The sequence below is a fragment of the Haliotis rubra genome, unplaced genomic scaffold, assembly GCF_003918875.1.
Source record: "Haliotis rubra isolate DU_JTF1 unplaced genomic scaffold, ASM391887v1 Scf381, whole genome shotgun sequence".
Taxonomy (NCBI): Eukaryota; Metazoa; Mollusca; class Gastropoda; order Lepetellida; family Haliotidae; genus Haliotis; species Haliotis rubra.
The window spans coordinates 79,273-98,167 of record NW_025767059.1 but is presented as its reverse complement, the minus strand read 5'-3'; the positions used below and the strand labels follow the sequence as shown (position 1 = coordinate 98,167).

The following is an 18,895-nucleotide window of genomic DNA, read 5'->3' as shown; positions in this document are numbered from 1 at the left end:
CAACCAGATATTACCTGTGATGTATCACTGGCAACCAGATGTGCCCTGTGATGCATCAATGGCAACTAGATGTGCCCTGTGATGCATCACTGGTAACCAGATGTCCTGTGATGCATCATTGGCAACCAGATGTGCCCTGTGATGCATCAATGGCAACTAGATGTGTCCTGTGCTGCATCGGTGGCAAACAGATGTGCCCTGTGATGCATCAATGGTGACTAGATGTGCCCTGTGATGCATCATTGGCAACTAAATGTGTCCTGTGATGCATCAGTGGCAACCAGATGTGCCCTCTGATGCGTACGTGGCAACCAGATGTGGCCTGTGATGCATCAGTGGCAATTATATGTGGCCTGTGATGCATCAATGGCAACCAGATGTGCCCTGTGATGCATCAGTGGCAACATATGTGCTCTGTGATGCATCAATGGTAACTAGATGTGCCCTTTGATGCATCAGTGGCAACAGATGTGCCCTGTGATGCATGAATGGTAACCAGATGTGCCCTGTGATGCATCAGAGTCAACCAGATGTTACCTGTGATGCATCAGTGGCAACTAGATGTGTCCTGCGATGTATTAATGGCAACTAGATGTGTCTTGCGATGTATCAATGGCAACTAGATGTGCCCGGTGATGAATCAATGGCAACTAGAAGTGTCCTGCGATGTGTGAATGGTAACTAAATGTGCCCTGTCATGCATCAGTGGCAACCACATGTGCCCTCTGATGCGTAAGTGGTAACTAGATGTGGCCTGTGATGCATCAATGGCAACCAGATGTGCCCTGTGATGTATCACTGGCAACCAGCTGTGCCCTGTGATGCATCAGCGGCAACAGATGTGCCCTGTGATGCATCAATGGTAACCAGATGTGCCCTGTGATGCATCATTGGTAACCAGTTGTGTCCTGTGATGCATCAATGGTAACGAGATGTTCCATGTGATGCATGAACGGTAACTAGATGTGTCCTGTGATGTATCAGTGGTAACCAGATGTGCCCTGTGATGCATCAATGGCAACCAGATGTGCCCTGTGATGCATCAATGGCAACTAGATGTGTCCTGAGATGTATCAGTGGCAACTAGGTGTGTCCTGTCATGCATCAATGATAACTAGATGTGTCCTGCGATGTATCAATGGCAACTAGATGTGTCTTGTGATGCATCATTGGCAACCATATGTGCCCTGTGATGCATCAATGGCAACCAGATGTGTCCTGTGATGCATCAATGGCAACCAGATGTGCCCTGTGATGCATCTATTTTCAACCAGATGTGTCCTGAGATGCATCAGTGGTGACTAGATGTGCCCTGTGATGCATCAATGGCAACCAGATGTGTCATGAGATGCATCAATGGCAACGAGATGTGTCCTGTGATGCATCAGTGGCAACTAGATGTGTCCTGCGATGTATCAATGGCAACTAGATGTGTCCTGCGATGTATCAATGGCAACTAAATGTGTCCCGCGAAGTATCAATGGCAGCTAGATGTGCCCGGTGATGCATCAATGGCAACTAGATGTGTACTGCGATGCATCAATGGCAACTAAATGTACCCTGTGATGCAACAATGACAACCAGATGTGCCCTGTGATGCATCAGCGGCAACAGATGTGTCTTGTGGTGCGTCAACGGTAACGAGATGTGTCCTGTGATGCATCAGTGGTGACTAGATGTGTCCTGTGATGCATCGGTGGCAACTAGATGTGTCCTGCGATGTATCAATGGCAACTAGATGTGTCCTGCGAAGTATCAATGGCAACTTAATGTGCCCTGTGATGCATCAATGACAACCAGATGTGCCCTGAGATGCATGAGTCGCAACCAGATGTGTCTTGTGATGTATCTGTGGTAACTAGATGTGTCCTGAGATGTATCAGTGGCAACTAGGTGTGTCCTGTCATGCATCAATGACAACTAGATGTGTCCTCCGATGTATCAATGACAACTAGATGTGTCTTGTGATGCATCATTGGCAACCATATGTGCCCTGTCATGCATCAATGACAACTAGATGTGTCCTCCGATGTATCAATGGCAACTAGATATGTCCTGCGATGCATCAGTTGCAACCAGATGTGTCCTGTGATGCATCATTGGCAACCAGATGTGTCCTGAGATGCATCAGTGGCGACTAGATGTGTCATGTGATGCATCACTGGCAACTAGATGTGTCCTGTGATGCATCAATGGCAACTAGATGTGCCCTGTGATGCATCACTGGCAACAAGATGTTACCTGTGATGTATCACGGGCAACCAGATGTGCCCTGTGATGCATCAATGGTAACTAGATGTGTCCTGTGATGCATCAGTGGCAAACAGATGTGCCCTGTGATGCATCAGTGGTGACTAGATGTGCCCTGTGATGTATCATTGGCAACTAAATGTGTCCTGTGATGCATCAGTGGCAACCAGATGTTCCTTTGATGCATCAGCGGCAACCAGATGAGTCCTGTGATGCATCAGTGGCAACTAGATGTGCCCTGTGATGCATCAGTGGCAAGTACAAGTGTCCTGTGATGCATCAGTTGCAACTAGATGTGCCCTGTGATGCATCAGTGGCAACTAGATGTGCCCTGTGATGCATCAGCGGCAACTGTGCCCTGTGATGCATAAGTGGCAACTATATGTGACCTGTGATGCATCAGTGGGAACTAGATGTGGCCTATGATGCATCACTGGCAACATATGACATATGTGGCCTGTGATGCATCAATGGCAACTAGATGTTCCCCATGATGCATCAGTGGCAACTAGATATGCCCTGTGATGCATCAGTGGCAAGTAGATGTTCCATATGATGCATCAGTGGCAACCAGATGTTGCCTGTGATGCATCAGTGGCAACCAGATGTGGCCTGTGATGCATCTGTGGCAACCAGATGTGTCCTCTATGCACTGGTGGAAACCAGATTTTTCCTGTGATGTGCATTGAAGTCTGCCGACCTCGCTACCGAATCCAGAACGGTGAAAATCACACGGACTAGCGTAACGTCGATATAAACAACAGCGTTAACCGTAGGAATAAACCCAGCTGCATACAAAGCCCCATTGTCAGATTGACGAGACATAATGTACAGGAGTCATTGCCGTTAACAACGCTGTCTTTCACACATTGAACTGAGTCGATCTCACGTGCATGGTGAAAGTGTGACGAATGTATTCATTGCGTGCTATGGCCGGGACACCCGTGCTATTTGGGGGTCGTCATGGGTAATCATTACAAAATACTTGTACATGAGATTCTCATGCACGATTCTGAAAAAGTAGCAATTATTATTAATATGACTAATCTGCACATGAAAAAAACCCTCTAACAATGACTTCTGTGAGTTTTATTGTGCCACTGAGTACAGTTACATCTGTAGCTGCTGTTTCAGCATGTGTAACGCCACACTGTCATTGGCTTCTGAGAGGAACGGAAACCAAAGTCGTTCCTCACAACTTTATCATACCGTGCACTCGTGGTGAGCCTGTAGCCAGTCACTATGCCAACGTGCACGCCGTCACCGATGACGTCGCCAGCTCGTGCCGAGGTCACGCGTGTCCAGCAGGGATCTCCGGTCAGGTAGCTTGATCTAGGATTGCCCCACTCTCCTGCACCGATAGGACTCCAGGTGTACCAGTGTCTACAACAAGCAATGAGATACAGGAAAGTTTAAACTTGGATTAACACTCTTTTCAAAACGTGGACAGATGGAAACTTCAACAAATACCATGGAGACTTATGTGGGGAACATACTTCTGTCCCTTCATCATATGAATATTGATACGCTTGCAGAAGATGTGTTATATGTAAAGATAACAATATAACGAGGAAGCCAACATGATCAAGAGAAGAGTAAGTACGGGTAAGCCGAAGAAAATAAGGAAAGACAGGGACCATCTTTAGTGTCTCGTGTTACAGAGACTTGGAGACAAATACATTGCAAGGGACGTCCAATCCCAATCTTGAGTTCTCTTCGAGACTCTCCCCTGGACGTCTTCCTTCAAGAATACGTCACAGCGGTAAAGGTGAAGACGTACTTGTGAATGTTACATGTCCCGTTCGTTAGCTACCCAGTTCAGACACTGTTACTGTCGGTCTGTGTTGACAACCTGGAAAGTCCCGATATATTGGAATACACTTGTTTATGGCAGCGATTTCTGAAGGTTCTAATCCATTTCTGAAGGTGGTCGGTTGCCTTCTGCTTTAATGCAGATTCCAGATGTTGTGTTGCAGGTTCCAATGGTGTTAGAGACAGATTGAACAGGCGTGTCCTTTGTGATCCTTAGCCTTTTCCAACCTGCTTCAGTAATCGTACTTCATTACCTTCACAAATGCTGATAATCACTAACTTACTCACTCACCCACGTGACATTAAGAATACCTTTGGGGAACTTTGGCTTTAGCTTCCTCCAGGACTTCAGCGACGAAGATGTTACATTTGTTGGTGTTTGCCCCGGTCCTGTGTGTGGAGGCTTTAGACCACTTGGTGCTGCCTATGTACTTGTTAGCTGTGCTGGCGATGGTAACCCCAGACACTTTGGACACCTTTTTCCTTGAAAACCACTGCAATAAAATATACACTAAATATAGGTTAAAACAACGTCCAAAAGCTCATTGCAGTATATGTTTCTGGTTTGTGAGGTATATGAACATAACAAAGTTAAAAATACACCATAGAAATCATTTCATATCGTTTTCACAAAATCACCAAAACATCGCCGAGTTTGTCTTTTGGAACTGAGAGAGTGATATTTATAGATTGGTTGCCACAGTGTATCGATATGTGAGGGGAAATGTGGTTTAAGATCGTGTTTAACATTACTGAACACATATAGCGAAGAGTAACTAGCTGTTTTACTGGTAGGTTTTGTAGTGTAGCCAGTTGAGGTGTGACACTGGTGTTTCACAGTGATACAGCACTCCAAACCAACAAAAGCTTAATCCACTCTATGTCGAAACGTCCAGACAATTGATCATCAAATGACAAATTTTGACGTCTTTAGCGCAGAACACGGGGCAATATCGAGCCAGTGACCTTCTCCTCCCCGGGCAGACGACCGCCAAGAACGAGCTCGTGTTGGAGGTATATACTAACATATTTTATGGATAACAACTTGGAATTTCTGCTTAACAACGAGACAAGAATCTGTATCGAAACGTCTAACTCACGAAATAAAAGAACTTTGTATCCATAAAGTTTGCCAACTTCTAAAAGGCCACTCAAAGAAGCGTTGGAGCAAGACCCATGCAGATAAAAAATGTTTACAGGTGAGCAATCATCTGTGAGTACGAGTATGGTGTATGACTGACTGTTTGTTTGTTGCTTAACGCCGCACTCAGCAATATTCCAGTTATATAGCGGCCTGGCGGGACGTTATGCATTTATTTTCAGTCTTTAAATAATCGAGACTGGATCAGACAATCCAGTGCTTGGGACACAATGACTACCAAGTCAGCGAGCCTGACCACCCGATCCCGTTAGTCGACTCTTACGACAAGCATGGGTTGCTGAAGACCAGTCCTAACCCGGATCTTTCAGGTTTGACCGAGTGAGTCATAAGACAGGATATGCGCCTTCTCTAATGACCATTGACCAGGGCCCACTTGCACAGAGCAATCTTAGTTACAATCAATCTTAGGCCGCTACAATCAACTTTACAATCACCATACAATTGCCCTAATCCACTTGCACAAAGCCGATCTTAGCGCGATTGTAAGACCGCATGGATTTAAGATCGCGATCTTAGCTAAGATCGCACTCTTCAACGGTGGAGGTGCGAATTTCTTAAACTCGACTCCTGTCTACAGTTGTCTGCAAGTGCGCATAGCATACTGCGCAAATAGAGAGTGATACTGGTCCCTGCACACAATACATACCTCCCTCAATCGCACTTTGCAGAATGTTCATGCAAAACATTCCAAGAAATCTTCGAAGGAAACGATTACGTGGACGATAGCATATATTTTTTCTATATTTTAACTGTCTTGATTTATGAACTGAGAATGTGATATTTCAACCACGGAAATACCTACCCATGTTTTATGAAAATATTGAACTGCGAAAAAATACATTCATAAATTTGGGTCTAGATTTAGTGACTTAATAATTATGAAAATTATAATAATATATCAAATATCGACAATATTTACTTATGATATAACACCTAAATGCATGATTTGCCACTGGTTGTCAATGAGACATTGTTTAATGCACAGCTGTTTTTTTTCCTGATTTTTTTTTTTGTGAGTGTGTAAAATCCTAAATATACCCTAGAAGTATTGGTTTTCTCACAATATAACAAGAAAATGTAATATGGCTACAGAAGTGTTGTAAAGAATTCATGACAGGGAAATACGAATATCAAATAATATATCGAGAGAGCAGTTGTTAAATACTCATTCACAGTATATTAATGATATGACCCTATTGCGTTGATAAATATTTTTCTAAAAGTGAAATTAAAATTGAATCTTGATTTTGCACGTTAACTTGTATCTAATTTTTTGATTACTTTAATGATTAACTAAGACAAAATCACTCCATCACCGAAAAGAAAATATCTTGAGCTCTGCGATTGGGCATGACAGACTACGGCAACGGCATAGGCCAGGGGAAACCACTCCCATCTTGCCCATAAACTAAAATTATCTGCTCTTGAGTTAATGAAAAGGTCACGGCCATTGTTAATCGCACGCGGACACCATTTGCTAGTATCCTTCCTTGATTATCAAAAAGGTATGTTGTTTCACACTTATTCCAACATTGAATCGGGTGGGAATAGTACTTTGTGATATCGACTCGATAGTTCTGTGGTTCACTACAGCAAATAACAATGTATCTGACGTTAAATCGGTTGTACATTCTCCGTGTTGAAGTGTCGAGGTGAATCATACAGTACAGTTTTATGCAATATAAAAGCAATCTCCAAACGTAAAGCTGATTATTTGCGTGAAGCTTGAACACCATTTTGTCACAGACTACAATGATCTTAGCTCCTTACAATTGGTCCGGACCAATTGTAAGTTTCGATTGTAACTTACAACGATCTTAGCCTACAATCGCTTTGTGCAAGTCGATGGCGATTGTAGCCGAAGCCTAAGATCGCGATCTTATGGATTTACAATAATTGTAGCGCTTAGATCGTTCTGTGCAAGTGGGCCCAGATATGTACATTTTAACACTCACCCATCCGTTCACATATGCAGGGCATATCAGACACAGAAGGAGCGTGATAGCAACGTATCTGCCGTTCATGATGCTTGTGGTGATGCGTTCTGTCGAGGCCGCTTGCCCGGGTTTATATAGGTTCACTGGAACACATTGAGTTGCACACAGAGCTAATAGAAATATCACACCAACTGTCTACCAGTCGCGAGAATTCTTACTGATAGCTGCTGAAAAACACCATGCTGATTATTTCCTTAATGATTTTGTAGCACATTTCATCTACATTAAAGCGAAAAGGTGAAGGGCATTCAGAAACACACGAAGTAAAAACAGGAACCGAAACATCTGTTGTTTGGGAATCGAGGACTGAAGGGCTCTAAAGTGGCATTCTCATTCGCATTCTCAACGGTCATTCGGCAGATATGGGATCAATGACTCCAGGGTTCGGATGTCGAGCCATCCAAAGTTGTATTCACATTCGGCAGATATGGGATCAAGAACTCCAGGGTTCGGATGTCGAGCCATCCAAAGTTGTATTCACTTACGTCAATTGGAGAATCAGTTGCAGTTAAGCTGTGTTAAAGATTTGTGTGTAAAATATGCGTTTGGTTTACTGCTTTAAACATTTACTGGACATCACAAACGGCTTCACACACTGTACTCAAGTGCGCCAAATTATGTTTAGAAGCAAACAAATGTAGGTAAGAACATTGGTTAAATTGTTTTCAAACTATTTTAGAAACTTAACTTAATTTTAGTGTTTTCATAATCGATTTTGATGTTGTCGCGTACAACCAATCAGATGGAGGATGTATGCTTTTCCCTTACGCCAGCTACAAAGTGACGTCATCATTTGAAAGTAGTCTACTGCAAGAACTGGTGTACATGTTTGTTAAGTTGAAACACAAGTGGAGTTTACCAACACATGATTGCAAACTAATTTTGCCATATTAAACAGCTTCAAACACAAATACAATACTATGGACTAAAATGCTTGCAGATGGCTCCGTGTGAAATGACAGCCCTTTCCCTTTGAGAAGCTCGGTACAATTTTTGTAGATTGTGTTGTCTCTGTTGAAGTTGACTTTGTCCGTAGGTTGACATTCTTTGGGTTGACAAGGTGTTTTTGGGACCGTCTCTCCTGAAGCCTCTGGCCGTGCAAGTCGGCATTCTCTGTGTTGGCACGTTGTTTTGGGGACGGTCCCTGTTGAAGCCTCTGGCCGTGCAAGTGGACATTCTCTGCGTTGGCATGTTGTTTTGGGGACAGTCCCTGTTGAAGCCTCTGGCCATGCAAGTGGACATTCTATGGGTTGACTGGATTTTGGGGGACAGTCTTTCCTGAAGCCTCTGGCCATGCAAATCGACATTCTCTGGGTTGACACGTTGTTTTGGGGACAGTCCCTGTTGAAGCCTCTGGCCGTGCAAGTCGTCTTTCTCATGGTTGACTGTTGTTAGGGGGGCAGTCTCTGCAAGTGGACATTCTATGGTTTGACTGTTTTTTGGGACGGTCCCTGCTGAAGCCTCTGGCCATGCAAATCGACATTCTATGGGTTGACTGGTTTTGGGGGGACAGTCTTTCCTGAAGCCTCTGGCCGTGCAAGTCGACATTTTCTGCGTTGGCATGTTGTTTTGGGGACAGTCCCTGTTGAAGCCTCTGGCCGTGCAAGTCGTCTTTCTCATGGTTGACTGTTGTTAGGGGGGCAGTCTCTGCAAGTGGACATTCTATGGTTTGACTGTTTTTTGGGACGGTCCCTGCTGAAGCCTCTGGCCATGCAAATCGACATTCTATGGGTTGACTGGTTTTGGGGGGACAGTCTTTCCTGAAGCCTCTGGCCATGCAAATCGACATTCTATTGGTTGACACGTTGTTTTGGGGAGAGTCTTTCCTGAAGCCTCTGGCCGTGCAAATCGACATTCTCTGCGTTGACACGTTGTTTTGGGGACAGTCTTTCCTGAAGCCTCTGGCCATGCAAGTCAACATTCTATGCGTTGACACACCGAAAGGTCCACACACGTTTTTTGTGTCTGCTCTCATTGACATCGAGTACAGCAGTGAAATGTCATCAGCCGGCCGTTTCGGCTGTCTCCCATGGTAGCATCTGGAACTGCTCATTTGTGACGTCATTCGGACTTTACGTCACAAAATGATTTTAATGACGTCTTCACAGCTGACGACATAACAATACAATGGTGTGAGCGATTCTTGTATGTATTAATACGCAGAGAATCAAATACCATTTGATCACGTTTTTCAACCAATCAGATTAAAGAACACAGTGACTTTTGGTTTACAATTTTTATTACCCTCCCGACTCCACGCATTTCAGCTTGCAGTTTCTTTATAACTTTGGTGCACGGTTGAAGTTCTTCCCTCAAAGCTAACATATGTTAATTTAGTGGAAGTTCCAAATGTGTATCAAGAATAGCATCACGTTTGGCGTCCGTATTCATCACTGGAATATGAATATAATGTAATGGTCAAGCTTGCACTTGTGGAGGAATGAATAGAAATACGCGGTGAATACATAACTTATACTCATCAGATAACCGTATATCATAACAATACCATCGATGACGTCGTCTGTTGGTTATTGACCAATATGATTGGGACCTGCACGTTCAACTTATTCACTGATAGAATGTGGAAGCAAACACAGAAGAGAAAGTAAAACTATACCCAATTTCAACAATTTAACATTATCCCATAATGATGATTTTACTATTGGTTCAAATCACAAGAGTTTTGCCTGTGAGTCCTTTTTTTGCGTTTTCATCGCCTCATCGAATATTATTCCAACTCAAGTACATTTATATACTGAGTCAAAAAAGAAACTTCACAAAATGTAATTTGAAAAATAATGAATAATTTTTCTCTGATGATACATTGATGTATCCGAAATGGGATCCCTAGCTTTCGACTCTAGAAAAACGTTAGCAAAACCCACTCAAACCCATCCATTCGTCGTGCAAATGACGTTAGTGCCAAATCAGGTTTTGCAAGTGCAGTCGATCACGTGATCTTCGCATCGAAGTTTTCTTCATATGCACGTGTTTGCATTGGCCTCAAGAATTGAAAAAAACACTTTTAAACCACAGTTCTAACGGTACTTGAAATGCCACGCTTGTCAAATGTGCAACGTGAACGTGCCGTTGGCATGTTGCAAGCGGGAAGATCAGTTATTGACGTCGCAAGAGCAATGGGATGCAGCTGTCGTACTGTGTATGACTTGCGAGGTCGTTGACAACAAACTGGCACCACTTCTGACGGCCCAAGGTCGGGCCGTCCACGTGTGACGTCACGAGTAGAAGACCGTCAAAATCGTCCCACGTCACCTACGTGACAGATTTCTGCCGGCTACAAGAACCAGGGCTGAGATGTTTAGAGGTCGACTGTCCTCACAGACCATTCGAAATCGGTTGCGGGCTGCTAATCTCCACTCTCGACGTCCATATCGTGGGCCAATATTGACGCCGTTTCATCAACGTCAACGTCTGCTGTGGGTCAAACGTCACCTCCGATGGACCCAGAGAGACTGGAATCGAGTCGTCTTTAGCGATGAATCCAGGTTTACCCTCATATTCGCGGACGGCAGGCAGAGAGTCTAGAGACGACGTCGTGAACGGTAAGCCCAATGTTGTGTACAGGAAGTCGACAGATTCGGGGGCGGAAGTTGCATGGTGTGGGGTGCTTTCTGTGGGAAAAACCGTTCCCGACTTCTGGTCATCCGTGGAAACCTCACAGCTGCTGCTTACCGCGACCAGGTGCTCACCCCTGAACTCGTTCCTTTCATGGCGGCTCATGGCCCAGGTCTACAGTTCCAGCATGATAATGCTCGGCCTCATACCGCGATGTTGACACGAAATTTCCTTCAAAACGCTGGAATCAACGTAATGGACTGGCCATCGAGGTCCCCTGACCATAATCCAATAGAGCACGTTTGGGATGCACTTGGGAGAAGGCTTCGTGGTCTTAGGAACCAACCTCAGAATTTGCAGGAACTTGGCGCTGCCTTGCAAGAGCAATTGCGCAGAATCCCCAACCACGTGTTCACAAGCATCAGGCAGTCGATGAGGAGACGGTGTTTGGCAGTGGTGAATGCGCGGGGCGGCCATATACGATATTGAACTGAGAAATTTCACATTTTTATTCTTGTGACTTGACATTCTGTATACCCATGTTTTGGAACGGCGGTGTAGCCTAATGGAACTGATTATGGCACTGTCAGTGTATCGAGTACATCACACAGATCTCAGCAATGAAATAATAACAATTTAATCATCTTACCCTCTCTTGTTCTTTTATAGTGCCATGAAGAAAGAATGTACTGCCCCGAAGAAGTTTCTTTTTTGACTCAGTATATTAACAAATATAGTTACGCTGCACTAGCTGTCATTCAGATGTCGCCTGAAACCCTTCATCATCAGCTGAATCTGTATCTATTGTTATCTTTGTAACTAAATAGTCTATCTTTCCTTCTTGATCTACTTTTAACCTGTCTACATGTAACAGTAAACCCAATATTCTTTGTCAGTCTGTCAGTCTAAAGTCATAAAATCACTGGATTGTCTGGTCCAGACTCTATTATTTACCGGCCGGAGCCATATACCTGAAATATTGCTGACAAAGAAACAAACAGTCAGTCAGTACCATACTCGTACTCACAGAAGACTATTCACCTGTGAACGATTTTTTATGGTGGATCTTCCTCTAACACTTCTTAGAGTGGCATTTTAGAAGTTGGGGAGTACAATATTGAACTTACACACTCAATCTAAAGTCACAAAAGTTTGTATGTCTGCTCTCATTATTTACTAAGATAAATATTCCTTGCATTGCCACCTCAATTTGTTGTAAAATGTTTGAAACCATAGGCCCTATTGCGGGTCAGATCGATAAACTCAGCTCCCCACTATACGATATGTGAAGGTTCATCAGTAAGTAATCGAGTCTGGACCAGACAAAGGCTGAAACTATATCCTGAACCTATAACATACATGTTTTCGTGGACGTTTTAACGTAAGTCCAAACCAACCGTGAACATCCGGGTTAGAAACCATGCTTGTTGAAAAAGGCGACGAACGGGATCGGGTGGTCAGGCTCGCTGACTTGGTTTACACATGTCATCGTTATCCAGTTTCGTAGATCGATGCTCATTATGATGATCACTGGGTTGTCCGGTCCAGACTCGATTTTTTACAGACCGCCGGCATATAGCTGGAATATTGCTGAGTGCGGAGTTCAACAACAATGCATCAATCATTTAATCAAAGTGATGCGTCATAACGCATCCAAGCTTCGTCCTTTGATAATTAAACCAACTTAACTTTTTAACTCTTCGTTTTAACACGTGCACGGTCCCACGTGTACTGTGAATGTGTGATTACCTCTTGAATATCATGTATGCAATGCTCGGGCAATTCCAAAGTCGTCATGTCAAATCATGACAAAGTCTTAGTACAAAAAGACCCATACGAATTTTACTTTAATGAATTTGTTTTTGCATAGCGCTGTTGTTTACCAGGAGTATATATGCATCAGGGCATCCCGTATCCCGTCATGAATTCAATTCGTTATTTGCCTTCAATGTAGTATTGATGAATCTTTACTTGTTTACTTGAATTTTGGTTGTATTTATGAAAAAGAGATGTGAAAACTTAGATCCATCCGTGCCAGGTAGGATGATAGTCAAAACTGTTATATTAAAACCCCCCATTAATTTGACAGTAACGTGATACATTAACACTGTCAATATGGTCAAACCATGTCAAATGATTTTGTTGTTACTGTTTCGCTGATTAAAAACCAACTGCTGACTTGATATTTAATTGGTTTACCTAAAATCGTATTAGTTACCAAATATTCGTGCTGTGCATTCGGCTCATAGTGGAGTCGTTGCAGTCCGTGACATGGTCTCGGGTGGTTGCTAACGCGTACCTGAAGAAACACTCAAACAACGAATTATGCGTTTTTTTAATCTGTCCACTTAGTACAGTTACATCTGTAGCTGTTGCTTCAGCAGGTGTAACGCCACAGTGTCATTGGCTTCTGAGAGAAACGGAAACCAAAATCGTTCCTCACAACTTTGTCATACCGTGCACTCGTGGTGAGCCTGTAGCCCGTCACACCTCCGTGGTGTAGTGGTTAGAGCGTCTGCCCGGAGAGCGGAAGGTTAAAATACGTTAAAATATGGTACTTGTTGGTCCCTGCCTGGCGCTCGGCATTAATGGGTACAATGGGTAGGACTGGTCGGCTCGGAGTCAGTATAATGTGTCTGAGTGGGCTATTCATGCTTAACTGCGGCATGGTATCTCAGTGAGCTAGCACTATATAACCAGCTTAAGTCTGGGCTAGTACAAGCAGCCACACATACACATGCATACACGTCGTCATATGAGCGAAATAATCGTAAGTGCGACGTTAAACCCCATTTCACCTCTCCTCCAGTTATCTCCCCTCATCGTAGGTTACTCTAAACATCCTCCATTGGAAATACCTCACTGCTTGGGGCCAAACAAATGGGATTATTTTCATGACAAATGCTGCTTGTTCCAAGCTCACAAAGAGCCAAAAATATTCGGGTCTGATGACTCAGGGTCCAGCAGTATCCCTGTCACATTGACCTCCAGGCGGGTTGCCACCAAATACCAGCGTTAGTGAGTGGGTTTAGTTTTACGCCGCTTTTAGCAATATTCCAGCAGTATGACGGCGGGGTGTGTGGGGGGGGTGGGGTGGGGTGGGGTGGGTTTTTCTTTTAACCAGAAATGAGCTTCACAATTTGTACCCATGTGGGGAATGGAACCCGGGTCGTGACGAGCGAACGCTTTAAACTCCAGGCTACCCAAACGCCCCCTACCAGCTTTAAAAGTCCTCAGATATGGATCCATCTTCTGCTGAGAGGATTTGTCCGCAAGAGCACAGAAGCGGTATGAGAACACAGGGCTCAACCAAGGCAGTGTTGTACTCATGACATTGTTCACTGTAGGGTTTTACATAACTTCCTCATTATGCCTTGATGTACATTTACCTCGAAACCGTTTTATCCTTACGACTTAGGAATACTGACTTAACACATTGTGTTTACCGGCCGCGTCCGTGGTGTAGTGGTTAGAGCGTCCGCCCGGAGAGTGGAAGGTCGCGGGTTCGATCCCCGACTGCGGCATACCAAAAGACGTTAAAATATGGTACTTGTTGGTCCCTGCCTGGCGCTCGGCATTAATGGGTACAACAAGGACTGGTCGGCTTGGAGTCAGCATAATGTGTTTGAGTGGGGTATTCATGCTTCACTGCGGCATGGTATCTCAGTGGGTAAGCACTATAAAACCAGCTTAAGTCTGGGCTAGTACAAGCAGCCGCACATACACATACACACGCATGCACGTCGTCATATGAGCGACATATTCTCAAGCACGACGTTAAACCCAATTTCACCTCACCTCACCAGTGTGCTTACCGCCATATCAGAGAGAAGGCGTAATGGTCACTCTCTATCTTTACCATGCTTCAACACTACTGTTGAAATGATCTCTATCGATAAGATATGTATGAGCTAAGTATTATGATTGTTTGACAGGCAACAAAATACATATTTTGTCTGATTGAACATAATTCGTCTTTCACAGGCTTCTACTGAAATATACATGCCGCTGGTAGTTCTCTATAATTTTATACTTAACCCCAAATACACATTTTACTTAATGTATTACATATACTGAACCGCAAAAGAATCGCAAAACAATAGAGGTGTTTTAAACCACACATTTTAATTCGCTCTTATTAACAATCAAAACGGAGGATTGCGTTTAAACTTGACAATTATGGTTAACACATGTTCGGGAATCACATTTAGCGTTCACACAAACAAATTCACCAAACATGGTCCCACCAAGATACCTCAGAGTCAGTATCGTGTTGACCTCCATGGGCATCGATGACGGCGTTGCGTAGTCTGTACATGGAATGAATTAGCCGGTTGTTGAAGGCCATAGGCACTTGGGTCCGTACTCTGCTCAATGCGTGATCGAGTCCAGCCGGAGTTGTCGGCCTTGGTTGAAGGTCATTCAATCTTCTTTGAATCTCGTCTCAAAGGTGTTCTATTGGACTTAAATCCGTACTGAGTGCAGGCCATTGAAGGGATTGGATGCCATGTTGTCTTAGGAAGTGCAGTGTTGCCCTGGCAGTGTGGGCACGAGCGTTGTCTTGCAGGAAGATGTGATTTCTGCGATGTTCAAAATGCGGTACAACCTGGGGTCTTATGACTTGGTCAGTATAGCGAGCAGCTGTCACGCAATTTCTTCGTCCTGGACCGTGATTCTTGAACACCACAGGGCCAATTCTCTGGTTCAGATCGATTGCACCCCACACCATGATGCTTGAGCCACCCCACGAGTCTCTTTCATCATTACACGCATTGGAAAACCGTCCCCCCGCCTTCGCCATACTCTCACTCAGCCATCGGTTGTCGAAGCACAATGTCGGCTTTCATCAGAAAAAAAGCACAATTCTCCATTCTCGATAACGCTAATTTCGATTTGAAAATTGCGTTTCTTTTGCGGTTCAGTAAAGTCTCTAAAAGCATCACTGAGTTAATTTTTCCTTGCTACGTGATGATTCCCTAATGCAGTACTCAACTGGGAATCGGAAAACACAGCACTGTGATTTAATCAACAATTGCATTCTAAAACTTGCAAAGTTCACAAATTAGTATAAACACTACTATAACGGTATTGCAGTGCCAAGTGTATGTCAACGGGTAGAATGCCAAGTGAATGTCAACGGGTACATGCCAAGTGTATGTCAACGGGTACAATACCAAGTGAATGTCAATAGGTACAATACCAGTGAATGTCAACGGGTACAATGCCAGGTGTATGTCAACAGGTACAATGCCAAGTGCATGTCAACGGGTACAATGTCAAGTGCATGTCAACGGGTACAATGTCAAGTGCATGTCAACGGGTACAATGTCAAGTGCATGTCGACGGGTACAATGCCAAGTGCATGTAAACGGGTACAATACCAAGTGCATGTCAACGGGTACAATGCCAAATGCATGTCAACGGGTACAATACCAAGTGCATGTCAACGGGTACAATGCCAAATGCATGTCGACGGGTACAATGTATCCCACCTGGAACTCTGTATCACAACGAATAACATCTTGGACATTGGAGTGAACCTTATATATCAGCTGTGTCGCGGTGTTTCAATACGTGAGGTGAAATATGGTGTAACATTGTGTTTAACATAAGTGAACACATGGCGACGTGCAAACACGTGTATCAGGATGTTCCTATAATTTTACTGTTGGAAGTTGCTTTACCTTGTACGGTTTAAAATAGATTCACCACTCAGTTTAATGACAATGTACGTCTTAAGTAATGACGTGACCAGGTTCGAACCGCTGATCTTCCGTTCTCTGGCGAGGCGGTCCATCTTCTAGGCCAAGGAGGCGCTGTGTTAGCATATGGGATGTAAACCCTAAGTAATGCCGACTTTTCAAGTACTTCTTCAGCGATCATAAGTATGGCGCTGACAGACAGAGTGTTATAATATACTCTTAACAAAAAAAGTAGGGGAACCTGAACTTTCAATTTGGATAGGAAGTACATGTATAGGCGTTAATCAACTTTTCAAGGACAGACATATTATGAAACCAGTTCAACCATTTCTCTTCATCGCCACCCCTAATCGCAACGCATTGGATGAGCGTGTAGGACGTAGTGCATGGGGGTGTCATTCTTGATTTTGACGGTTTTCAAGGTCGATAAATCGTCTTGCATCACACAGTTGTTAGTGTATGTTTCTGGACGGAGTTTTTTGGTTTAGAATTGAAAATCGTACACATGCAAATTTCACGTCATACACCAATCATCTTTCAAGAGCGATTACTGTGCAAACAGCTATGGTCATAGTTGCAAGTGGTAATGCACTCTCAAAACATTCATTATTATCATATCAACATTGATTGATATATCTCCCATTTTTTTCAATCGTAAATTAAAAATGAAGTTCCCTTACTGTTTTTAAGACTGTAGGAGACAATCTGTGCTACGAAAGTACGATCAGCATAAACACCCGTGCGCCCTTCTTGTGTACTGACCTCAAATGTGGTATAACTGTGGAACACTCACCCATCCGTTTACATACGCAGGCCATATCAGGCACAAAAGGAACGTGATGACAACGTATCTGCCGCACATGATGCCGTCGGTTATGTGTTATGTCGATGCTCCCAGTCCGGGTTCAGTCATGGCCTCTGGCTGACATCGAGAGGTGCAAACATCGCTAATAAAAATACCGCACCAACTGTGTATCAATCAGATAACCTCAGATTTGACACAAATAGTTTCGGTAAATCACCATGTTGACTCTAATGCTATTGATTTTGTGACATATGTTGTTTACGTTAAACCATGGGGTAAAGTGTAGGTAATAATAGCACGAACTAAAAACAGGGATAAAAAACACTGCCACCTGGAAAAAACGATTATTCAAAGGGTCTGTTAGTCCTTAATTAAGTGTTTGTTAGTTCTATGTTTTGTTTTTGTTAGTCTCATATTTAGGTTTAACACGTCACCATTTAATTCTGGACTCACAAAAGTCCAGAAACTCTCCGTACTGTGGCCACTTTCTGACAAAGGATTTGACAAAATTAAACACGCAGTTGTTAGGAATATGTTCAAAGATGAAAAAATTTTTTTTCGAAAACTCAAAATTTAAACTACCTACCATGGGCAGAAGAGTGGCCCATGGGTGAGAATGTTCTGACTTCATGTTTTGGAAGTTGTAAGTGAATGAAAGCTTGTTTATAAGTATCATGACACAAAAAATACATCATTGTGACTTGATTCGGCTAATTTAGAGCCATATTAAAATATCTCTTGCTAATTCTGAATTCAGCGTTTGTTACACCTTTATTAACATTTTGTTAGACATATATTAAAGACATATTATATATATATGGGTTTGTCAGTCATTCATTAAGGATTTGTTTGTCCTGTATTAAAGGTTTCTTTGTTCGATATTAGGGATTTGTTAGTCCTGTCCTATATTAAAGGTTTCTTTGTTCGATATTAGGGATTTGTTAGTTCTTCATTAAGGACTTGTTAGTCCTGTATCTTTGTCAATAGAGGGCGATGAGGTAGCTTAGTGGTTAAAGTGTTCACTCTTCACGCCGAAGATCCGGGTTCGATACTCCACATGCAGAGTGTGAAGCCCATTTCTGGTGAAGCCCATTTCTGGTAAATATGAAAGTATCATTTCACAATATAGACTCACTCAAAAAGAAACCGAAAGTCTTTGAATCCCATGCTGCTTAAGGAGACATAAGGGACACGCCCTTCTACTTTAAATAAATTGTTTTTTTTTTGCAAATGTGTCTTAAAAACAATCTAAAAATATTGAACGGCAATACCTTGGAATGTGGAAGGTTTCAACTTAATTGGCTGGGTATAGGTTGTTCAAACGTTTAAATTGTGCACAAAGCCGACGAAATATTTTGATTTGTTAATATTTTGATCTAATACAATACTCTTGTCATCTGAAGAACATACTGATTGCCATGATTGCAAAAAAATAACCAAATTAAGAAACTCCCCTATTGTACCAATGAGCAGTCACTTACTTTGTACTTACATTTTAGGGAGGGTGTGTGTGTGTGTGTCAGTCACATTGTACATGCTTCCCCATAAAATTCATCATCACCCCCTAGCCATAAACTTTGCACGGTCCTTA

At 43.2% G+C, this 18,895-nt stretch overlaps 1 protein-coding gene across 1 annotated transcript; it reads right to left on the bottom strand.

Moving 5' to 3' along the window:
* Nucleotides 1–3,324: 3,324 nt before the first annotated feature.
* Nucleotides 3,325–17,195, bottom strand: LOC124286385. Its single transcript, XM_046722744.1, has 4 exons — nt 17,180–17,195; nt 7,180–7,304; nt 4,375–4,556; nt 3,325–3,633 (listed from the first exon to the last, which is right to left on the bottom strand). Coding segments are annotated over exons 1-4 (561 nt in total). The 5' UTR covers nt 17,181–17,195; the 3' UTR covers nt 3,325–3,380.
* Nucleotides 17,196–18,895: the final 1,700 nt, after the last annotated feature.

Coding starts and splice junctions, on each gene's coding strand:
- LOC124286385 (XM_046722744.1), bottom strand. Junction 4,557..7,179: donor CTGCATATGTGAACGGATGG/GTGAGTGTTAAA, acceptor ATTTTATTGCAG/TGGTTTTCAAGGAAAAAGGT. Junction 3,634..4,374: donor AAAGCCAAAGTTCCCCAAAG/GTATTCTTAATG, acceptor TGCTTGTTGTAG/ACACTGGTACACCTGGAGTC.